Source organism: Balaenoptera physalus (assembly GCF_965194825.1).
Source record: "Balaenoptera physalus genome assembly, chromosome: 8".
Lineage (NCBI taxonomy): Eukaryota > Metazoa > Chordata > Mammalia > Artiodactyla > Balaenopteridae > Balaenoptera > Balaenoptera physalus.
Genome location: NC_138887.1, coordinates 102860325 through 102881230, shown reverse-complemented (window position 1 = coordinate 102881230; position 20906 = coordinate 102860325). Strand labels below are relative to the sequence as shown.

The 20906-nt window shown below is 45.2% G+C and overlaps 1 protein-coding gene across 2 annotated transcripts in view; it reads left to right on the top strand.

The window, feature by feature from the left end:
• The window catches only part of PODXL (podocalyxin like), a 43366-nt gene extending 29935 nt beyond the window's left edge, over positions 1-13431 (top strand). For both annotated transcript variants that reach the window (XM_082473038.1, XM_082473037.1), the window contains exons 2-8: positions 3115-3768; positions 4714-4934; positions 5247-5333; positions 7250-7397; positions 7608-7669; positions 7940-8107; positions 9197-13431. In XM_082473038.1, the coding sequence (XP_082329164.1) occupies positions 3115-3768; positions 4714-4934; positions 5247-5333; positions 7250-7397; positions 7608-7669; positions 7940-8107; positions 9197-9394 (1538 nt within the window). In that variant the 3' untranslated portion in view covers positions 9395-13431. The remainder of the gene's footprint in view (positions 1-3114; positions 3769-4713; positions 4935-5246; positions 5334-7249; positions 7398-7607; positions 7670-7939; positions 8108-9196) is intronic.
• Positions 13432-20906: the final 7475 nt, after the last annotated feature.

Here is a 20906-nt window from a genome sequence, read left to right as displayed (position 1 = left end):
TAGCTGCAAGCAATAAGAGATTCCTTTACTGTAGCCTTAGAAAATCTCTGATTTTCCAGTCTCTGCTTTGATAGGAGGGTTGAGGAATTAGAATTTTTTATTGTCTCCCTTTAAGCCAGTAGTTTTCACTGGTAGTGATTCTTGTCTCCCTCAGGGGGACATTTGGCAATATCTGGAGACATTTTTGGTTGTCACAACTGGGAGGCATGTATGTGTCTTACTTGCATCTAGTGGATAGAGACCAGGGGTGTTGTTAAACGTCCCGTAATGCATAGGACAATCTCCCGTAACAAAGAAGTATCCAGCCCAAAATGTCAGCAGTTTTGGGGTTGAGAAACCCCGTTTTCAGCTCTTTGCCATATTAAGAAGTAACCACCCCACCCAACCTCCCTTGCTGATATTCCCCTCTGCAATCTCATTTTTTACCAGAAAGATACTCTGACATGATCAGTTATAAGAAGCACCATTATTTTATGAACTACTAAGAAGGAAAAACCACCATCAAATTGATTTTTAACACACGTCCTTTTCTGTGTGCTCTTCATATTCTTCTATGGCAGTAGCCACTCAGTCCTGCCAAAGCCACTTTATGGGCACTTCATTCTAGATGGTAGGTGCTACTGTGACTGCTTCTCCATGAGATGCTGCAGGATAGTAAAGTCATTTCCCTTCATACTTGCAGAATTCCAGCTACCTTGTTTTAAAAAAATTATTTATTTATTTATCTATTTTTGGCTGCGTTGGGTCTTCGTTTCTGTGCGAGGGCTTTCTCTAGTTGCGGCAAGTGGGGGCCACTCTTCATCGCGGTGCGCGGGCCTCTCACTATCGCGGCCTCTCGTTGCGGAGCACAGGCTCCAGATGCGCAGGCTCAGTAATTGTGGCTCACGGGCCTAGTTGCTCCGTGGCATGTGGGATCTTCCCAGACCAGGGCTCGAACCCGTGTCGCCTGCATTGGCAGGCAGATTCTCAACCACTGCGCCACCAGGGAAGCCCCTTCCAGTTACCTTTAACTGCAATAAGGTCCAATAACTAACCCTCGAATTTCTGTTGCCTTCAATCATGCCTGATTCTCATTAGCAAAATGTGTGTGTGTGTGTGTGTGTGCGCGCGCGCGCGCGTGCACACACATGTGAAAGATATTGGGACACTGTCTAGCTTATGGAGGAGCTGGGATTGCTGAAGTCCACGTTTAGGGCTACCTTTAATATCATCCGAGTCAGGCTTATGGAACTTGTGTGAAGAGGCCAGTGCTGCTCACCAATGCCAAGCTCCAGGTGCTGTAGCTTTGGCTGTGGACACTCGCTCTCGCATCACCTCCACGGCTGCTCACTCGTGAGCGTGGTTCCACTGCTCCTGCCTCAGCGTTCCCCATAGTCTGCTGCCTCTTCACTCACTGGCTGGGGTGGAGGTGTCTCATTCACGGCAGCTTAGTGCATGCTTGTGCTCCGGTCACAAGGGAGGCTGGCATTTTCAGCATCTATAATAAGAGGCAAATCCTGCTTCCATCAGTCTTGCTGTGTGGGGAATTCCCCAAGCATAGAACGATGTTACAGATTCTGATTGGCTACGAAGAATGGCCAAAGTCCCCTACGCCGATTCCCACCATTCTCTCCCTTCTGCTCGAAACAGAAAACCAGGAATTATCCTGGCTTCTCCTCTTCCCCTCCCTTAGTACATCAGCAAGTAGTTGATTCTACCTCCAAGATATAGTCTTGAATCCATCCTCTTTTTGGCTCTTGTGTCAATGACTTAATACAGCTGACTATTATCCACTTCATCTGGATTACTGTAACAGCCTCTTTTCTTCCCATCTCCATATCCATGTTCCCCAAAGCAGCAAGAGTATGTTTCTTCGTAAATCACCCTATAAAACTTGTTTGCTTTAAAGCCTTCAGCGGCTTCAGTGGCTTTTTTTTTCCCCCCACTTAAAATAAAATCCCCTATCCTTATTTCGGTCTAAGGAGGGTGATCTTTTGTCTCGTTTTACATAGGATACAATTTTTAAGAGCGCTTCCTTTTTATTCTCAAAAGGGTATGGTTTAGACAGCACGTTAGTGTCAGTTTACCTATGAGGCCCTGAGTTTTCTGAGCCCTGCTCCTTCCCCCCATCACTCACTGAACTGCTCTCAGACTTGTCTTCTCTGAGCTCTTGTCCCTCCTTTGGGGACTTGCAGGTTCTTTCCTTCTTCCTGGTACACTTTTCCTCACATTCTTCACACAGCTCTCACCTCGTTGTCCTTCAAGTCTTAGCTAAGTGGTCATCTCTGAGAACTCCTTCCTTACCTCTCTCTCTAACAGCCCTCTCCCCCTGTTCTCTGTATCATTTCCTTCTTCATTTCCTCCGTAGTCACCAGAATTTGACACTGAGTTGTCTGTCTATTGTTTAATCTCTGTCTCTCGCACTAGAATGTAAGCTCCCTGAGGGTATGGATTACATGTGTCTTACCGTTGTATCGCAGGGCCCGAACCTGTCACTTAATGGTTCCTTCAATCAGGCAATAAAAGGCCTTCCTTCCCCGACCCCTTGACAAGGTTTGAGCTCCCATGCTAGACACAGTCAGGGCGCTGTGTACTTTTCTTCCTCAGTGCATCTCACAGTTGTACTTAAATGGTAATTTGTGTAATTTCACTTTACCAGTTTCTCCTTCTAGATACACGTCCAGGGGAACAGAGGCATGTTCCTCTTGCCATGCTGAGAACAGGGCACTTCAGTACGCGTGGGTCTGTTGAGTCTTCTGCAAGCTCATGGGTCTGGGAGAAGGAGGTGATGATGGTTCTCTGCTGGGGTAGGGAAGCCTTGAAGGGCGAGTGCCTGGGGCCATATGGGAGAGCAGAGCATTCAGTGCAGGCACCCACAAGCAGCCGGACTAGCTGCTTAGTCTTTCTCTTGAGCGGAATTTCCCTTGACTTCCTCTGCTTCCCTCTCAGTCTCCCTCCTAGAGGCTTCTTGAACCCCAGAAAAATCTGGGCACATCAAGGACCCAGACCCTTCAGCCAAGACAAATGGCAGCGATGGGAGCAAGGCCTCTGGATCCTGGGGAAGAGTTGGAGAAATGGGGAGAGAAAGACTTCCAGCTAATACCCTAGTTGATTCTGTGTTGTCTTTGTAAACAGAAGTCAAGCCTGTTGGTGAAACAGCTGCTGAAGAAAGCAAGCCAGACACACTTCCACCATCCAGTGCTCAAAGCACAGTCAAACAAAGCACAGTCCCACCATCCACCGATAAAAGTGTGACTGCATCGGAGACCAAGGGAAGCACACCCACAACGCCTAACACCTCAAGGGCAGTGCCACCCTCAGCCCAGCAAAGCACAACTGCAGCAGCCAGTGGCAAAGATGAGAAACCAGCCACAGGCAACTCTGCTATAACTACTAAAGACTCAAAGGATTCTACAACCACACCAACCACTGTCTCGACAAAGCCTGAAACCACAAGCAGCCAGAGTGGAATTAAAAGCAATTCAGCTAAATCTGGAACCCAGAGTAGCCACAGTGTGACCACAAGCAGTGTGATCACTAAGGAAGGAACTCAGGCAGCCTCTGACCTTCCAAATCTGGGTACCACCTCAGTCATCACGCCTGCTCTTCCTTCCTTGCCCACCCCAGCAAGCACTCACCAGCCCGGCACGGTCCCTGTGACTTCGGTCCCTGTGACTTCGGAGCCCGCAGGGAGCTCCTCCGAGGGACCAAACAAAATTACAGCAGCTACAAGTTTAGGCACAATGGCGGGCCCCACCTTCACGACGCAGGGGACGCTGACCACACTAAGTAAGTAATGCCTTTCTTTTTTCAAGCAAAAAGAAACTTTCAAATGCTTATGTTCTGTACAGTCGCTGGAGGTTCATGCATATTCATATTCATGAATATGCGCCACCTTCACTCAGCCGGTTTCCCGTTTCGGTGATGAGCACTGGCCAGTGGCCGGCAGAGCTGTGTGTTCTGATGAGAGCTCAGGGTTCTGACCTGCCTAGTGGAGCATTTGCTTTTTTTTTTCTTAAGTGCTGGTCTTAATCCAGTAAATTAATTTCAAAACTCTCTGATGGATCGTGAGCCTCAAGATCGTGACCCAGGTCAGATCTACTGAATCAGAATTTCTAGGCGTGAACCTGAGCATCTGCGTTTTGAGGGAACCTCCACCCCCCACCCCCGCAGGTAATTTGGGTGTGTGGTGAAGTAACTAGATAGCCACACCACAAGAGCGCGGTCGCCTCCTGCGTAAGAGCCGGGGCTCTGAGTTGGATAAACCTGGATGCCAGTCCCTGCTCTGCCACTTGTTAGCGTGTGACGTTGGGCAATTCATCGAGTTCCTCTGAGACTCAGTTTCCTTGTTTATAGAATAGGGATAATTACAGTACCTTCCTCATAGAGTTGTTGTGAGGATTGAAAAAGAAAGTACCTTTGAAGCACTTTGGAGCCTCACAGAAGTAAGTACTCAGTTAACGTTAGCTTTGCTGCTGGCATTGTCACTGCTGTTGATACTTCTTCTGTCGGGTTCCTACACTGGCTCATCCAATCTGCTCATCCTGTAATAGGTTACGGGAATTGACTTCATCTGCCTGCCTCTTCCTCCTCATAGCCTGCCTCCTTCTGCTTGTGGTCTAGGTGGGGGGATAAGACCAAAGAACCTCAGAAAACTAGGAACAAGAAAGCCTATCTTTTTGTGTTAAAGGTACCACTCACCTTTTCTCATAAACTTTGTTTTCCCAATTATAGCACCATGGGTTACCTCACAAGGAACTCAACACACCTCCAGCAAGACGCCAGCTGTCACTGGCACCTCTGGGGCTCTGCAGCCTACAGGCTCTTCATCGGGACCTGGGACCACATCTCCTGCCAGGGGACCCACAAGCTCCATCACTCATTTGGAGTCAACTGCCCCCCAAGGCTCCAGTATCCCTTCTCCCACCTCAGTAATTCCAGCAGGTGTGGGACAGGTGAGAGAGCCCAGAGTCGGAGAGAAGGGACTCCAGGAAGAGCATTTCTACTCTTCCCTTCCCAGGGCGCCTGGGGGGGGGGGTGCTGTGAGGAGCCATCATCATTCACTCACCCTCTCTGGCTTTGCTGGACTCTGGCTTAGACGGCAGGATAGCCAGTAACACACCTGGCTCTCAAACTCCAGCCAGCCACACTCCCAGCTTGCCCCCAACTCCTTATTTGATGTCACCCACCCAAGGGAGGGAGGGAGAAGGCAAAGACAAGACCTCATCAGGCTCAGCCTGACCCTTAATCCCAGTGGCTTCTTCCAGATACAGTGCGATTCTCCCGAAAAGCTGAATGAGAAGATGCTCGTCCTGAACATCTCGAAAACTGATGTCTCGAAAACCAACATCTGTGTGAGTACCTTGCTCATCTGAGCCCCACTCTGATCTATGTCCCCAAAATGCGGTTTAGCAGCAGGGTCACGGAAGGTGGAAGGGAATGAAGTGTTCCTTCTAGAAAGGAGCAGAGAGATGTTTTCATTTTCCTGCTCTTGTTTTTTCCTAGTAGGACAGGACGTGGTCCCTTCCCATCTTATGGAGGGTCAGAGCCAGGTTCAGACTTCTCTAAGGGAAGCCCCGCCCTCAGGGCTGCTGCAGGGCCAGGAATCTGGGCTTTCACTTCTGAGAGTCTGGAGACCCCAATCCTGGTTCCTGTTTGCTTCTAGTTCAGGATGTGACTTTGTTAAGTCCATCTCTTTGGGCTTCAGAGGCCTCAGTGGAAAATGAGAGGCTTAGTCTGCCTAACTCTCCCTCTTCTAATAGTCTGTGGTTTTATATTTCCTGGTCCATGTGTTATCTGATGGCCACCCTCTAACCTAGGGGAGCTGTTGCCCACAGTTGTCCTTCCCCTCAGGGGGGGTTGTTTGTGTATTGTTTGCGGGAGATGATGTCAGCACGTGTGTAAGTTTGCACGTGTAGCAGTGTGTCCATTGCCTTCAGACTGCCAGTCTCCCTAGGATTAAGGGCTTTAGTCTGGGGATGTCTGCCGCAGAGCTTAGTCAGTAGCTGAGGCCTGAGTGAGTGCTGGTCATGGATGGCTCACTGCTGCCCTCTCCTGGTCAGTGGCTATTTTGGCAAACACCCCTGGGAACTAGAATAGGATGGAAAACTTGAGTTTACAGTACTCTTATACCACCTATTTTCTGCAGTTGTTTCCTTTTGGGTGTCCATTTTGCTGGAATTTTCCAAGTGAACTATAGAAAAGCTGGAGTTTTAAAAGGGAGCAGTGTTCCCCTAGGGTTGGGCTTATTGGACAAGGCAAGAATCACACTGATGCTTGCTCAGCCTTTCCTCCGGCTCTCTTTTTGGCTGAAACTTGGCAGGGGCGTGTTTGGTGGTAAGAAGCGTTCTTTTCCTTTGCTGTGAATGGAAAGAGGAAAGCCCTGGATCTTTACCTGGTAGCAGGTTGGGGAATTAGTAAGCCTAAGGAAATTCCAGGTAGAAACCCAAGGGATGGTTTGTGGGACAAGCCATATGGAGTCCTTTTCTTCCTCTCGGTACCCTTATTCCAAACTCTGGTCAGAGACACATCAGTTTGGGGTGTCTCTGGATGATGTGGCAGGGCTGGGTAAAAGCTGCCCACACTTTGCTTTCTCACTCTCAGCCCTGAAGCCAGCCAGCCACACTCTTTCTGCTGAGAAATACAGAAGACTCCCGTCTAAGACGTCCTCGTGCATCTTTAAGATACTCCCAATTTCCCCTGTGCAGTGATGGCCTCGCCTTTCTCCCGTCAGCCTGTTTATGGTTTCAGGGTCTTAGCCTAGGGAACGGGCACATGTGTTTCGACTTTGGGATGGATAACCTTGAGCTGAGAGCCAGGGCTTCCCCTCCTGAGGTCTTTGAACTCAGCATCAAGGGCTGGTAAATGGTAGGTTCAGAGAGGACTGGCATCTTCCCCACTGGCAGTGCCTCCTCAGGTCCTTCTGGGGAGAGAGATGATGAGGGGCAGGAGGTCGTGATCCTTAAGGAGCTCTGAGGGAGAAAGCGGCACTAGGGCAAACGGTATTGTTCAACCACGATGAGATAAACAGGATAAGGAGACTAGGGGGAGAGCTCCACGTGAGGCAGAGAAGGCAGGGGCTGGCCCAGGAGGACAGCACATAACTCACCACTCCTGGCAGGCCTGGGAATGGCACCAGCTGTGGCGGGAGAAGGGAGTAAGTTCACAGCCGCCAACAGCGTTCTCCTGACCTTAGCTTCCAAGGGTGGCCCCACAAGCCTAGGCTGCTGTCATGATCCCTGAGGAATTACCTGTGCTCTCTCCACAACAGAATGCGACCGCTTCGAATGACAAACTGGTCACACTTTTGTGCCAAGCAGCGAAAGCCTCCTTCAACCCAGCTCAAGATCAGTGCCATATACAGCTGGCACCTGTTCCAGAAATCCAGGCAGTGGCAATCAAACAAATCACTATCTGCAGTGAGTTGAGGGCCGGGGGGGCGTTGAGGCCTGTGTGGGGTGGGAATGGGGCAGGAGGTGCAGGAGCACAAGGATGGGTCAGTTGTCAACCCCTGGCCACCCGAGAGAGACACCACTCAGGAGACTGAGATTCAGGATGTCCTCCTTTGTCCCTTACCACGTCACTCTGAGCTAGACCACTGAAGCGGCATCTCTCCCTCTCCCCCCCAGCAAACCTCTTTCCCACGGACGTTTACGAATTGCTGAAAGACAAATGGGATGACCTAAAAGAGGTAAGTGGATGCCCCCCATGTGCTGGGACAGACTGGGTCAGGAGCCTGTCCCTTGGAAGTCCACGGTTCCCCGGGTCCACTGTCTCTCATTGTCAAGGAACCTCTGATTTGCAAGCATCTAGAAGATAGGAGGATAAGAGGGGACAGCAGGGCGGTAGAATGGGTTCCCCTCCAAACCCCAAGTGGAAGAGCTCCTAAGTGAATGGGAGTTCTGAGAGAGGGTGACCCGGAACCTGCTTTCTGCCACGTAACTTTCTCCTTCCTGGCCAGGTGGGAGTCAATGACATGCAGTTTGAGGGTCAAGGGCCACCAGAAGAGACCGAAGACCGGTTCAGCATGCCCCTCATCATCACTATTGTCTGCATGGCATCCTTCTTGCTCCTGGTCGCGGCCCTTTACGGCTGCTGCCACCAGCGCCTCTCCCAGAGGAAGGACCAGGTGAGGACTTCGTTCCACTAGCCAGGAAGCAGTCCAGTTCACTGGATGACTCTCACCCCGTTATTCCCATATTGGAGAAAAGCGAGGGGGCCATGGGCCCTTTCTGATAGGCAGAGGTCATCCCTTATAGGAAATGGAAACTTGCCTGGAAAATTAAAGAGGCAGCGTGGTGGAAGGGAAGAGCATGGGCTTTGGAGTCAGGAAGACTTGGGTTAAGCCCTAGCTCTGCCTCCCATTATCTGGGTGACCTTGAGCAAGTCATAATCTCTGAGCTTCAGGTTTCTCATCTGCATAGTGGGCATAATATCCACGTTGCAGAGTTGCTCTGAGGACCCATTGCTATAAATGGGCTGAGGCATACCTGTCTAACCAGAAGTTCTTTCATTTACCTTACTAGAATGCCCTCATTACAGTTCCACCCTGACCCATGGTTCTCAACCCCGGCTGCACACTGTGGAGAGCTTAAGGAAAAAAAAAACCCCATGCTTAGCTTCCTCACATACCAATTGAAACAGAATTTCTGGATCAGTATATTTGTCAAAAGCTTCCTGGGGGACTGTCCTGTGCCACATAGATTGTATCTTAGGTAAAAATGGAGAGAAAGTACTCTCTCTAGATAGTTCCCATCTGTAGCAGAGATGGCTAGAAGTTGTGCTGTACCCATCTTGCTCAGACTCAGGAGGTCCTCAGTCACTCGGCCAGATGAAAGTGATTTTCTTACAGTTCGTTCCAGTTCAATGCTGCAGGGTGAGGAGGGTCCTGGAGAGGAAGGTTTGGTGGGGAAGGAATGGAGGAAAGAGGAGATTGGAAGACTCTGGAGGACAAAGTCCATCTCCACTGATGTCACGGATTTGCCACCAGGGCAAAGGTGAAGCGAGCTGGGCATTTTAGGATGTGGGGCAAGTTCTTATCTCAGACTAGCCCCGAGGCAGGCCAGTAGTCAGGAAGGCCTCCAGGACCACCTATTGTTCACCTTAGCCAAATCGGGGTTCCTGGATTATAGGGGTACAGGTGTAATATTAAGGCTAGAGCAAGGCTAACAGCCCTCAAATATTACCCCTTTTTCTTGGGTCATCTCCCTCACTCTAGCAACGACTAACAGAGGAGCTACAGACGGTGGAGAATGGTTACCATGACAATCCAACCCTGGAAGTGATGGAGACCTCATCAGAGATGCAGGAGAAAAAGGTGGTCAACCTGAATGGAGAGCTGGGGGACAGCTGGATCGTCCCTCTGGACAACCTGACCAAGGATGACCTAGACGAGGAGGAAGACACACACCTCTAATCAGGTCTGCTGGCGGCCTCCGACGGTGCACAGAGCTCCAGCCCAACCACCTCAAGTGCCATTTGGACAGGGGAGGAAAATCCTTCCCCTTCGAGGGAAAGACTGGGGAGGGAGAGCAGACTCGGAGGGTTCCCTCCTCCCAATCCCCACAGGCCTTAATTTTTCCCTTTTCAAGCTGAACAAATCACATTCTGTGTAGAATCCTCTTGTAAAATAACCCACTAGTGCCTGAGCTCAGTGCTGCTGGGAGATCAGGAAAGAGCCATATAAGGGACTTTAGAGACCATCTAATAGAATCCCTTCATTTCACAGATGAGATGAATGAGGCCTAAAGAGGGTAAAGTCAAGGTCACACAGCCACTGGGTGACAGAGTCAGGATGAAAACAGAGATCCTTCACTCAGTGCAGTGCCCATTGCCACCATGCCACGCTGCTGTGATCACCTATGCCCTCCCTCCAGAGCTGCCCTGGGCAGGGGGGACGAAGCTGCCAGTCAGTGGATGGGATGGAGGGGAAAGCAGGGCCAGACCCTGTCGCAGTGGGATCTGATTACTTGAAAGGGTAGGTCCCGTTTTCTATCTCCTACGCCAGCCTTGTCTGCCAGTGTTCCTGTCCTCTTTGTTCTCCCCCCTCCCTTCACTCAGTTTTCACTCCCACCCTGTCCCAGGGCCCCTGGGACTAACACAGGTCATTCATGATCTTGAACCCCTTGTTCTGGAGTCTAGTTTCCTGGCATTTGCTTATGAGATTGGGACTGACACAGCACACAAGGCTCCCAGTGTGAACAGGTCTGCACATGGGTCCATCTATAGGTGAAGAGAGAAAGGGAAGCCTTTCCTCCCAGGATGGGTCCCGGCCCACCTCCAAGGCACTCCTTGAAGAGGCTCCCCGAGTGCTGCTTTGGTCTCCCATTCCCACCGGGGACTAAGGTCTGCAGCAGCTATTGAAGGCAAGGTGTTTCTATTTCGTTGTCACTGCTCAGCCGATGCGATGGGGTAAAGACCCCAGCTCGGTCATCCCCAAGATCCAGCGTGAAAGAGCAGCTTTAGGACAGAGCTTCCTGGTGCTCTGGTGCCCAGTCAGCAGAGAGGTGTCTGAATAGACAATCGATTGAAACAGCAGGAAGGATAGGCTTCACTTCCCATATCATAGGAAATTCAGGGGCTTTGCAAGTTGCTGAGAGTTTTTGTCTTCTGTGTTTTTAAATCCAGAACTCTGCTGCCAAAGGCCAAAGCTCACATCGTTGAGACATTTTCAGTTAGATTCCATTCTTCTGTGCACAGGGCAAGAAAGGCCTAGACGCATGGTGCACTGCAAGGTGCATAAGGGGCAGCCCGGGGTCCTGGCCTTCTATTCCCAGTGACCTCTCACTGTCGGGGCACGGAGCTAGCACTTGCTGTGTCCCCTCCTCTGTATTCCTAGTGGGGCTGGCTGCCCAGCGCTCCTGTAGGTTCTGGTGGCATCTCAGGGAAACAAAATGCCGACTGTTGCCCAGTGGAGGGGTTTTGAGGGAGCTCAGCAGGTAGCTGCTACGTAGACGGCAACTGAGGACTGGGCATAGCGAGGTTTCATCTGATTTTCTGAGAAGGAATCCTGTGTGGAATTTTGAACTCTGCCCATGTTCTCTATTGTTCCTGGGCATAAATTCCCTGGAACCTACTAGGAAGATGCTTAGGAGAATGAAAATGGTCACTTCAGGGCAAAAAGCCAGACCCCTAGAACCTAGGGGCAGTCTAAGCTGCAACAGTTCTGATAAAATAGGCTATATGGTTTGGGATAGGTTATTTTTTTAAAGGAGAGGATATCAAGAGGAAGATCTATGTCCTTCCTTTGCTGCCTAATTCCCTCTTCATAGCCTTTAGCCATTTGATACCTAGGAGACAAGGAAGGCCAGAGGTTCAAGTAGGACCCCTGAGTTTCCCAAGAGCTAGAAAGATGCTAAGCTAACAAGGATCCTAAAGTATTTGCCCTGATTCTCTACTATTTGGAGGTTGGCAGGATGGAGGATACCAGTTTGAGAGAAAAGAGAAGAAATACTGTTTCACTGGGAAAAGATCTGTTTGCTTCTTTCCTACCCAGCATTTGGTTCTTTCTACCCATTCTATCGTGGCCACTGTGGGAGAGGCCAGACTAGATTACTCCTTTGCTGATTCTGGGTCACATTCCAGCAGCTAGGTTTAGACAGAGAGAGCAAATATGTCTCTGCAAACCAATCAAGAGCAAATATGTCTCTGCAAACCAATCAAAAGCCACAACCCCCAGGCCACTTGGGGAGAGAGATGGTGACTGGCAAGGACCAGAGAGTAAGAATTATGCTTGGTCAAGAGGAATTAATGTGGCTCTGTCCAGAGAGAACCTTGAAAAGCTTTGGGCTGGTTCAAAGGTTCCTTCTTTAGATGCATCCAAATTGTATTGCTCCAGCCTTTTAGGGCAACTTGCTTTGGCTTGCTCTTGACACTAGACACCTATATCAAAGACCGTTATCACCATGTATCTGTAAAGGTCATCTTCTTCCCACATCTTTACTGGGTTCTGATGCTATCTGGTAATTCAGATTCTGGGGCTGAGAAGAAGAGAAGAGAAGAGAACCAGGAACTCAGCATGACTTGAAACAAGTTATGCCATAGAGAGATTATAAACTCTATCTCAGTGGCACACTGGTTTCCCTAAACTTCATAAAAGACCAGAAGCTATGAATCTGATGACTGGACAAAATCCAGTGGGAAGCACACTGTTACGTGAGTGGGGAGAGACGCAGCAATGCTTATGAATGGGGTACAGAATATTCTTTGCATCGTAGGACAAAATACAGGTTTACTCTAGTCTAGACACAAGATTCTTCTTTCTCCTCTTGATAAGGAAAGCTAGCAGAAAGTTTATTTAAACCACTTCTTGAGCTTTATCTTTTAGACAATATACTGGAGAAACTTTGGAAAGCAAGTTCAAGCTGATACACATATACGTATTTTTTGATAATGTAAATACAACAGCCAAATGTTAATCCACCCGGCACTGCTCTGAGTGAATATACTTTGAAAAACCATTTGTTAGCTAAGAGAGAAGGCTTTTTTTCCCCCTCTAAACAGGAATGTAAATGTCTATTTTACTGGAAATAAATTTTTGTTTTTCTTTGATGAAGAATGAAATATAAGACAGGCTGATGACAAAGTGTCTGTCTTGCAGATTGGGCATTTTTATTTTTAAATACGATCCTCATCCCCTCTCCGTAAAGTCCCAGCATGTTACAGTAAGGGTTGGAGTCAATACGCACTGGTTGGAAAGTGACTCTCTAGTCATAGGGAGAGGGTTTTAGAACCCAGTCCAATCTTCTTTTTTTAAAAAAAAAAACAGAAAAAGAGCCTGAAGCCCAGAAAAATAAAGTGACTTGGCCAAAATCACATTTAGTGACAGAAACAGGCTTAAAACCTGGGTTGGAAGACCGTCCAGTGCTGTGTGCCTCAGGAAAAATCAACAAATTAAGGACTGCTAATTAAGGGCAGACACCAGAATGACACAAAGGACAGAATTCCCTTCTGGAATCTGCAGCAAGGCTAGGGAGAGCATGAAGACAAAAATAGGAACCTTCCTGGTCTTCTGTACTTCTGAGTTATTTAGGTCTAAGACTTAAATGAACAATTCTTTTCTGCTAAGAAATAAGTTTTGAATGAGCTTTTACATATAGATCTTCTGAGTAGGACTAAGGATCAAAGGGAACAAGACAGGGGAAGGCAGGGGGGCAAAAGTAAAGCAATGTCTTTCATCACTGTCATTAGCTGATTCACTCAGGTTTGGTGAAAACCCAACACTGAGTGAAAGGAGGGGATTACTATTTGCTCTGGGTCTTTCTTAAAATTAGTGAATGTTAAACAGTTTGCCCAGGAGACTGGGGGAGCATGTGTCTTAGTGGACAGGGGTCTAAAGTACACTGGAATTTACTGAGAAACTTGTTTGTAAAGACTGTACTTAATTATTGCCGTTTTCTTACAAAAATATATTTTGGAAAATTGTATACTGTCAATTAAAGTGCTTTTGTCTAAGCTGGTTCAAGTCCTAGTATTTTGCTCTGATTGGCTTCCATTCTGCACTTGTGCACGAGGCTCATCATTGAAGCCCCTGAGGACATAGTGCAGCAACCTCTGCTCTTGGTTATGCCTCTTAACTAGGCAGGTCCAGACACAAAAAGAGAAGGACGGAAGCTGAAAGGAAAAAGGGGATCCACAAGTTCTCCAGATTATCTCAGGCTGCTCTAGTGATCCTAACTGAAAGGGCCTCATTTTCCCTCACAACAGTTTTACCAATGCTTTACCCTCTTCCTTCCCTCTATTTTGGCCTCAGATAAAATTGTGACTCACCCACCACCAAAGATCCCAAGGGGGCTGCTGAACCCTGGTCAGGTATGAAAACACTGGTGTAGAGACAAGGCAAATAAAAATACAAAAAATAAACAAACGATTCTGTTCTGGCCCTGTTACGCCAATAAAAGGATCTGTTTACTTGTCAGAAGAAGCCTCTGCCTGTCCCTTACCTGCAGACATAGTGAAGATGAAGGAGGTTCAGGAAAGGAATCGCTCAAAGACGATTCTGATTCTCTTCATCTCCTGGGGTGGTATTATCTATTTACATGTTTCTGCACTGCACGAAGAAAACTTTATCATTCCCGACCTGCAGAAGGGAAACTGTCAGGTGAATCTGGTTCACATTCATAGTTGGTATACAACAGTCTCTTCTTGCCTGGCATCTTACAGTTCACAAAACATTTTTACACATCTTATTTAGGAACTGTCACCACTCTACCAATAGGGGAATTGGGTACAGAGATTAAGGATTCTCTTTGAGATCACACAGCTACTTAAATGGTACTGCTAGGCCTTGAATCTACATCTTTTCCCTCTTGAGTCCTACATTCTTTTCTCAACACCACATTAATGCTTGAGTTCCAATAACAACAAAGTACGTTTCTAGAATGCAACTACTGTTCCATTATGATTTTCCCTTTATACAGCAGTTCTGAAAGCAGTTAACATCCTTAAGGGTGGGCCAGAGGTATTTTGAGGTTAACTTCAAGAGTGTGCCAAGGATACAGAAAGGAGTACAAGCACCAGGAACTCAGGCAGGCCTCTGGCCATGCTCGAGGCACACTGTTCTGAGAATGACTCATAGTTTATCATGGTCACAAAGACCTAAGACTCCATTCTTTTCCTGAATAGGTCATTCCCCCTGCTCCCTGCCCTGCCAACCAAGAGGCACTCTCAGTTGTCATTTTTAATTTGTTATGCCTCTGTCACTCATAACCCCCCATTTTACAAGCTCCCTCCCAAACCACACATTTATTTTGAACCCCAAGGGAAAAAGATAAAGAACAGGACTGGCTACTATAATGAAAAGGAATGATATTGAGATGGCTAGTTATTTTTCAATGACCTTGGCATTTTATAGATTAAAAAGTCACTGGGATCCTAGCAAACAGGATCTGCTGCCAACACTTGCTTAAAACTAAGAGAGAAAGGCAAAGGGGTTGAGACTGTGCCCAATGCTACACAGAAGTCACTAGTGGATCTGGAAATAAGCCTAGGATTCCTGACTCCTGCCCTGGGTTACCCATCCTTATAGCCCAAGTTCAGAGGGCAGGTATACAACATGTGCTACAGACATTACCAAGTGTCCTAATCTCCCCTTTTAGGTTTTGCCAAACATCAAACTTACTAGCACGGTGGTGGCCAGACCACTTCTACTATAGCTTTTCTCTCTTTCTTCCTTGTAATGTTTCTGGAAAGGATATAACTGAAAGCCTTTGCTTTTCCTAGGTGAGAGCCCAATGGGAGGAAAGTCCCCTGTAGGTCTCGACACTCACTTGACATGGGAGCAGCTAGCATCTCAACTGTGTTAAATACAAAGCCCTCTTTCCTTATTGCTCCCTTCCCACCAGATGACAAATACATCAAGGGAGAGGAGGTGATGACCCACATTTCCATCCTTTTGAGTTAGTTCTCTGGAGGATTAACCCAGGAAAGGCCAATTCCTTACCTTATCACTGCACATCGTTTTCCTGTTTTGAACACAAATGTTACTTATGGGCCATGCTCAAAGCACACTCTAGAAATGAAAGCTATGCAGTAAGATGGATTATTTGATTTGTAAAGTGAGAAAACGTAATCCCTACTTTGAATAAAATCACTTGACAACTAACTTACTGCAGAATGCAGGGTCACACACAAAGCCAAGAATATGTAAATCAGATCAGGAGATGAAAAGGGCCAAGAGGAGAGCTCCTTGTTATTGAGAGTCCGTCTGGAAAGCTCACACAACTCAACCCGGACAATCAATTATCTTTGTTTGGCATATTTCTGAGTTTATTTTTTTCAAGGTTCAGCCCTTAAAATTTCTTTCCCCTTCTTTGGGGACAGGGATCCAGAATTTTCCCAATCTCTGCAACACCTCCAGGTTCTCTCTCTTTACTATCTTTTCTACAATTAATTTTCTATTTCAGTTCAGTTTTTTCTTCTAGTTCCTATCCTGTACAAGGTATGCCCCCCCTCAAAGAATATCTGGGAAACACAAGTCCAAATTTACAAAACAGATGAAATAGGACTGGTCATTAATAGCAGATTAAGAAAACACCATTTTATGAAATCACTTACCAGTGCTTTTTTTTTTTTTTGATTGATTGATTGATTGATTGCTATGTTGGGTCTTCGTTTCTGTGCTAGGGCTTTCTCTAGTTGCGGCAAGCGGGGGCCACTCTTCATCGCGGTGCGCGGGCCTCTCACTATCGCGGCCTCTCTTGTTGCGGAGCACAGGTCCCAGACGCGCAGGCTCAGTAGTTGTGGCTCACGGGCCCAGTCGCTTCCGCGGCATGTGGGATCTTCCCAGACCAGGGCTCGAACCCGTGTCCCCCGCATTAGCAGGCAGACCCTCAACCACTGCGCCACCAGGGAAGCCCACCAGTGCTCTTTAAAAATGGAAACTTCCCCTAGAAACTTTGTAAGATCCACCAGAACTTCTTTATTTCAACACTGTCTCAAAGAAAACAAGGTCTTTCTACAGTACATATTGTTTGCCTGAATAAAAGTCACCTTTTTGAGGGAAAAATATTAACTGCAAAGTATGTAAACATTTAAAAAGCTGACTTCAAAAGTAGTTTTATGAAACACAAGAGACATCTTGTAGTGTCCATATATAACTTTTTATTAAGAAAATGAACAAAATACATTCTTTCTCCATATGTACATTACATACAACATAATTCTACAACTGCAATTGTTCAGCAGATCACTTATTTATTCACAAAGCAGTGTTAACACATTCACCAAACCTGGGATCAGAACATTACTTGTACTAAGAAACAAAACAAACAAAACCCTAAAAAGTCCATACAGATAGGGCAAAAGTAAGATAAAACAGAGAGGATGATGAGGGGAATGGGGAAGATTACGGAACACACTCCACACAGCCCAACGACGACTTAGAACAATAATGATGTTAGGGGACACCTGATGCCCCAAAACATTTCTGTTTAAAAACTACAACTAGCTTATGCCAGCTGTTTCAGATTTCCCTCATGATTTCCTTTCTGATTTAGGTACTTGAGGATACAGAAGAGGAGGGTAAAGGAAGGAGTAGAACCCTGAAAGGCTGCAGTTTTTTCCTTCACATATTAAGAAAAGGATTCTCATGAAATATAAAACTCTAAATCTTAGCTGGTAACCAGAGAAATACATTTTTTGGAGAGACATTTGCTAAGCACAGTAAGGGAACTCTTGTTTCAAGGACTCCTTATTTATATACTTACGTTCATTTCATCTGTTTTGCTTTGCTCTTCTCTGCTTTTCCTTTGGCCTTTGAAAAGTACCTCATCCTTTTTAGGTGTGAGTTTAATTATGGTTATATTAAAAAGTCCATCTAAACAGAAAGCTCTTCATGGGTATGAATATGCTCCAAATGTCTATCATGGTGCATAAAGGGCTTAAAAATTCAAATTAATCTTAGAGATAAAATTTCCAATGACCTGAACAAGGCAGATCCCTATAGCTTTTGGGTAGTATCTTACATCTATAGTTTAGGCTTAAAAGATACATATCAACAGAATTATTTTCAGACTGTTTGTCTAGAAAAGGGCAATGCTTTAAAGGAATATAGTAAGGGTAGAGGAAAAATGCTTGCGGACAATGAGGAATGGCTGTCAAAATTTTTTTTTTTTTTTTACTTTTTCTGGCCTTTACCATGTTGGATAACAGAAGGAAGTCAGGAAAAATAAAATAAGTAAGTCTCACCGGTTAAATACTAGTGGCTTTCCTTCTTCACACTTAGTAATTTCCTAAATTTCTATGATAAACATTTTCATAACTACAAAAATCAATAAATGTTATTATTTATTTAAAAGTCCCATAAAAGATGTTTAACACTCTCCAACTTTCAGATGAGCTGGATGCTGTGACACCATGTTTCCAGTCCAGGAGATGCTCTAACAGAGAAGGAGCTATCCATAGCGTTAATAAGGAGACCCAGAAGGGCAGACAGAGTCTACTGGCTATGGATGGAGCTGTACCTTCCTCCTCAACCTAATTTGCAGTCCAACTTTGGTTTTGAGGATCTATCTCTACCTAAAGGGATCTCAATTTCAGGCCAATAAGTATACACACACACACACATACACACAGACCCACCCCATCTTTCCATTGAAAACGTGGAATCATGTTTGTTGCCAAGAACAACACAAGAAAAGGAGGCCCTAAGCTTTCCTGTACTCTTCTTCTGAGGCTGCAGACTCAGCTGTACATAGATTTTGAAGTGGTGACAGGGAAGAAATCTCATTAAAAAGAAAAACCTATCTCCATAAAAGAATCTGCTCATAGAAAAATGTCTCATTATTTTGCAATTTCTAAATTGAGCTATACATAAAAGAAAATTAATACTATACTATTTAATTCATTCAATTCAAAAGACATTTTATGACAAGTCAAAAAAGCAAGTTGGCTTGAAGAATAACACAATCACAGCATATCTTGGTCAGGCTAAATGTAATGCTTAAGAAAGTGAGTCCACTTTTATTTCTCTAAATGGGTGGTTTACAATTGAGGGAGAAATCAGTTTACAACTGGTCACCAAAATCATTTTTCTGGGAAAGGAAAAAATATCTCAAAAAGGAGACCATGTGCATGACTTTTAAAAACATATACCTTCCCCATAGAAGACTACTTGCATTTAAACTTTTGGACTTTGATATCCTACTATCAAATTTGGGGTTGGGTAGACAATTACTTTAATATGTCTTATAACTTTCTATTCAGTGCTCTTACAAGTATAGTTAATCTGTATGTGTAAAATTAAGCTAAGCCTTTATAAAGGTGCAAGTACCCTAAGACTTCTAAAGTAGACAATTAAAAAAATGTAAAGTTAGTATGCTAACACATATATATGGAATCTAAAAAAAAAAATGGTTCTGATGAACCTAAGGACAGGACAGGAATAAGGACGCAGATGTAGAGAATGGACTTGAGGACACAGGGAGGGGGAAGGGGAAGCTGGGACGAAGTGAGAGAGTAGCACTGACATATATACACTACCAAATGTAAAATACATAGCTAGTGGGAAGTAGCTGCATAGCACAGGGAAATCAGCTTGGTGCTTTGTGACCACCTAGAGGGGTGGGATAGGGAGGGTGGGAGGGAGACGCAAGAGAGAGGGGATATGGGGATACATGTACACATATAGCTGATTCACTTTGTTATACAGCAGAAACTAACATAACATTGTAAAGCAATTATACTCCAATAAAGATGTTAAACACAAATAAAAAAATAAATATAAAAAATAAAAAATGTAAAGTTATACATCTCTGTCCTCAGTTTTCCCTTTTATCTTAAGAAGGAAAAAATAGCAAACTACAAGGCAATGTGATAAAACAGTCACTTGCCAAAATCTGATGGCATGGTCCTGATGGTATAAGATCCTCTCCTTTGTTGCAAAATGAATTTATACAGCTCTGCCAGTTGCAATGGAATTGAACTTATTCTAAATACCTTCTCTAATTTAATTAATCACTTCACAGATGTGGAGGAAACCTAAAGAATAAACCAAAATTATTAAATACTTCTACTGCCAAGCCCAGAACTCATGTATTTCCTGGAAAAGTAGAATAAACAGAGACCCTTTGGATTATGTATAATTAATTTATTTTAAAACATGGAAACTAAATTGATGTCAGTTCAATTCTGTATGGGTTAGAAGTTAAACACGAAATGACAATTTTCTTCCTATTTTAAAGGGTTAGAAAATGAACACCAACCAAATGACACTAGCTAAATTGTAACAAAGCCTTTCTTGAGATTTGTTAACAAAGGAGAGAAATTAAGCTCAAAATTGGCTACTTGAGTAACTCCTTAATCATGCACACAGGCCTGTTCCTGTATCACACAGTGTTTTTCCTTCCTGCCAATTAATTTGGCATTCATTAAGCACTGAATGAAACTGAAGAATGATGATCTCCTTGGGCTAGTATCTGCATGGCAGACAGCTCAGATATCCAAACTAACCACTGTGAATGCTAGCATCCCAGATGGTACAGAGCTGTGTTGCAGCAAGAGCTTAAACTCCATGAAAAAGCAAGTCCCCTGGGAGCCCCAAAACTGCATGTTAAAATGTTTTATTGCTGGTTTTCCCTCTGAATCCTTATCAAGGAATTGGCTGTACATAAGAAACTGCTCACCTAGTTTAAGAGCTAGAGCCCATCACACTGGGTTTTCTGTTTTGAGATCTCTATCAGCTACTTGGGAGACAGTGAGGAAAGCAACTAACCAAGAAATGCTGCTTTCCAAAGACTATTCAGAACTGAGCTTTGATCCCTCTTGATAGTCTTCTTCTCAGCACTGCATTAAATTAATTTAGGGTTAGAAATGAAGAGCTTTCTTTCTCATTTAGATCTGTGGACCTTCAAATCCATGAGCAAAAAGCTCCTATTTTTCCTTCTTTAACATACCCTCATTCTCCTCTCTAGCTCTGTTCCTGAGGTTCAATACCTCCAAGTGAAAATGCCACAGACAGGCAAAACAGAACATTGTGTACAAATGTCTAACATTGTGTACAATAATTCATTGAGACTAAACAGCAGATAAAAAGGTAAAAAAGAAGACAAATTAGTTCATAATTACAAGTGATGCCTTACAACTAACTGGTCTACTTCCCTACTAAACATTTCTCCCTTTTTGTTGTTGACCCTATAGCTCTCAGATAACATCCACATAACATTCTGTTTTCAATCAAGCTAGGCAGTGTTTGAGGACATGATAGTATATATTTGTAAAAATTATTTCCAAATAATGACTATTGTGGAAGATAAACTAGAACTACCCTTTGATTTTCAGGTTTTTAAGTTCTGAATTGGGATCCAGTTCAAGATCTATAACTTTAGAGTTCTACCTAACAGAAAAGACATAGTGATATGGTTTCCCACAAGGGCATCTCTCTCTGCCCCACGAGAAAATCTGGTTTACTATAACCTCTAATGACTCCTTAG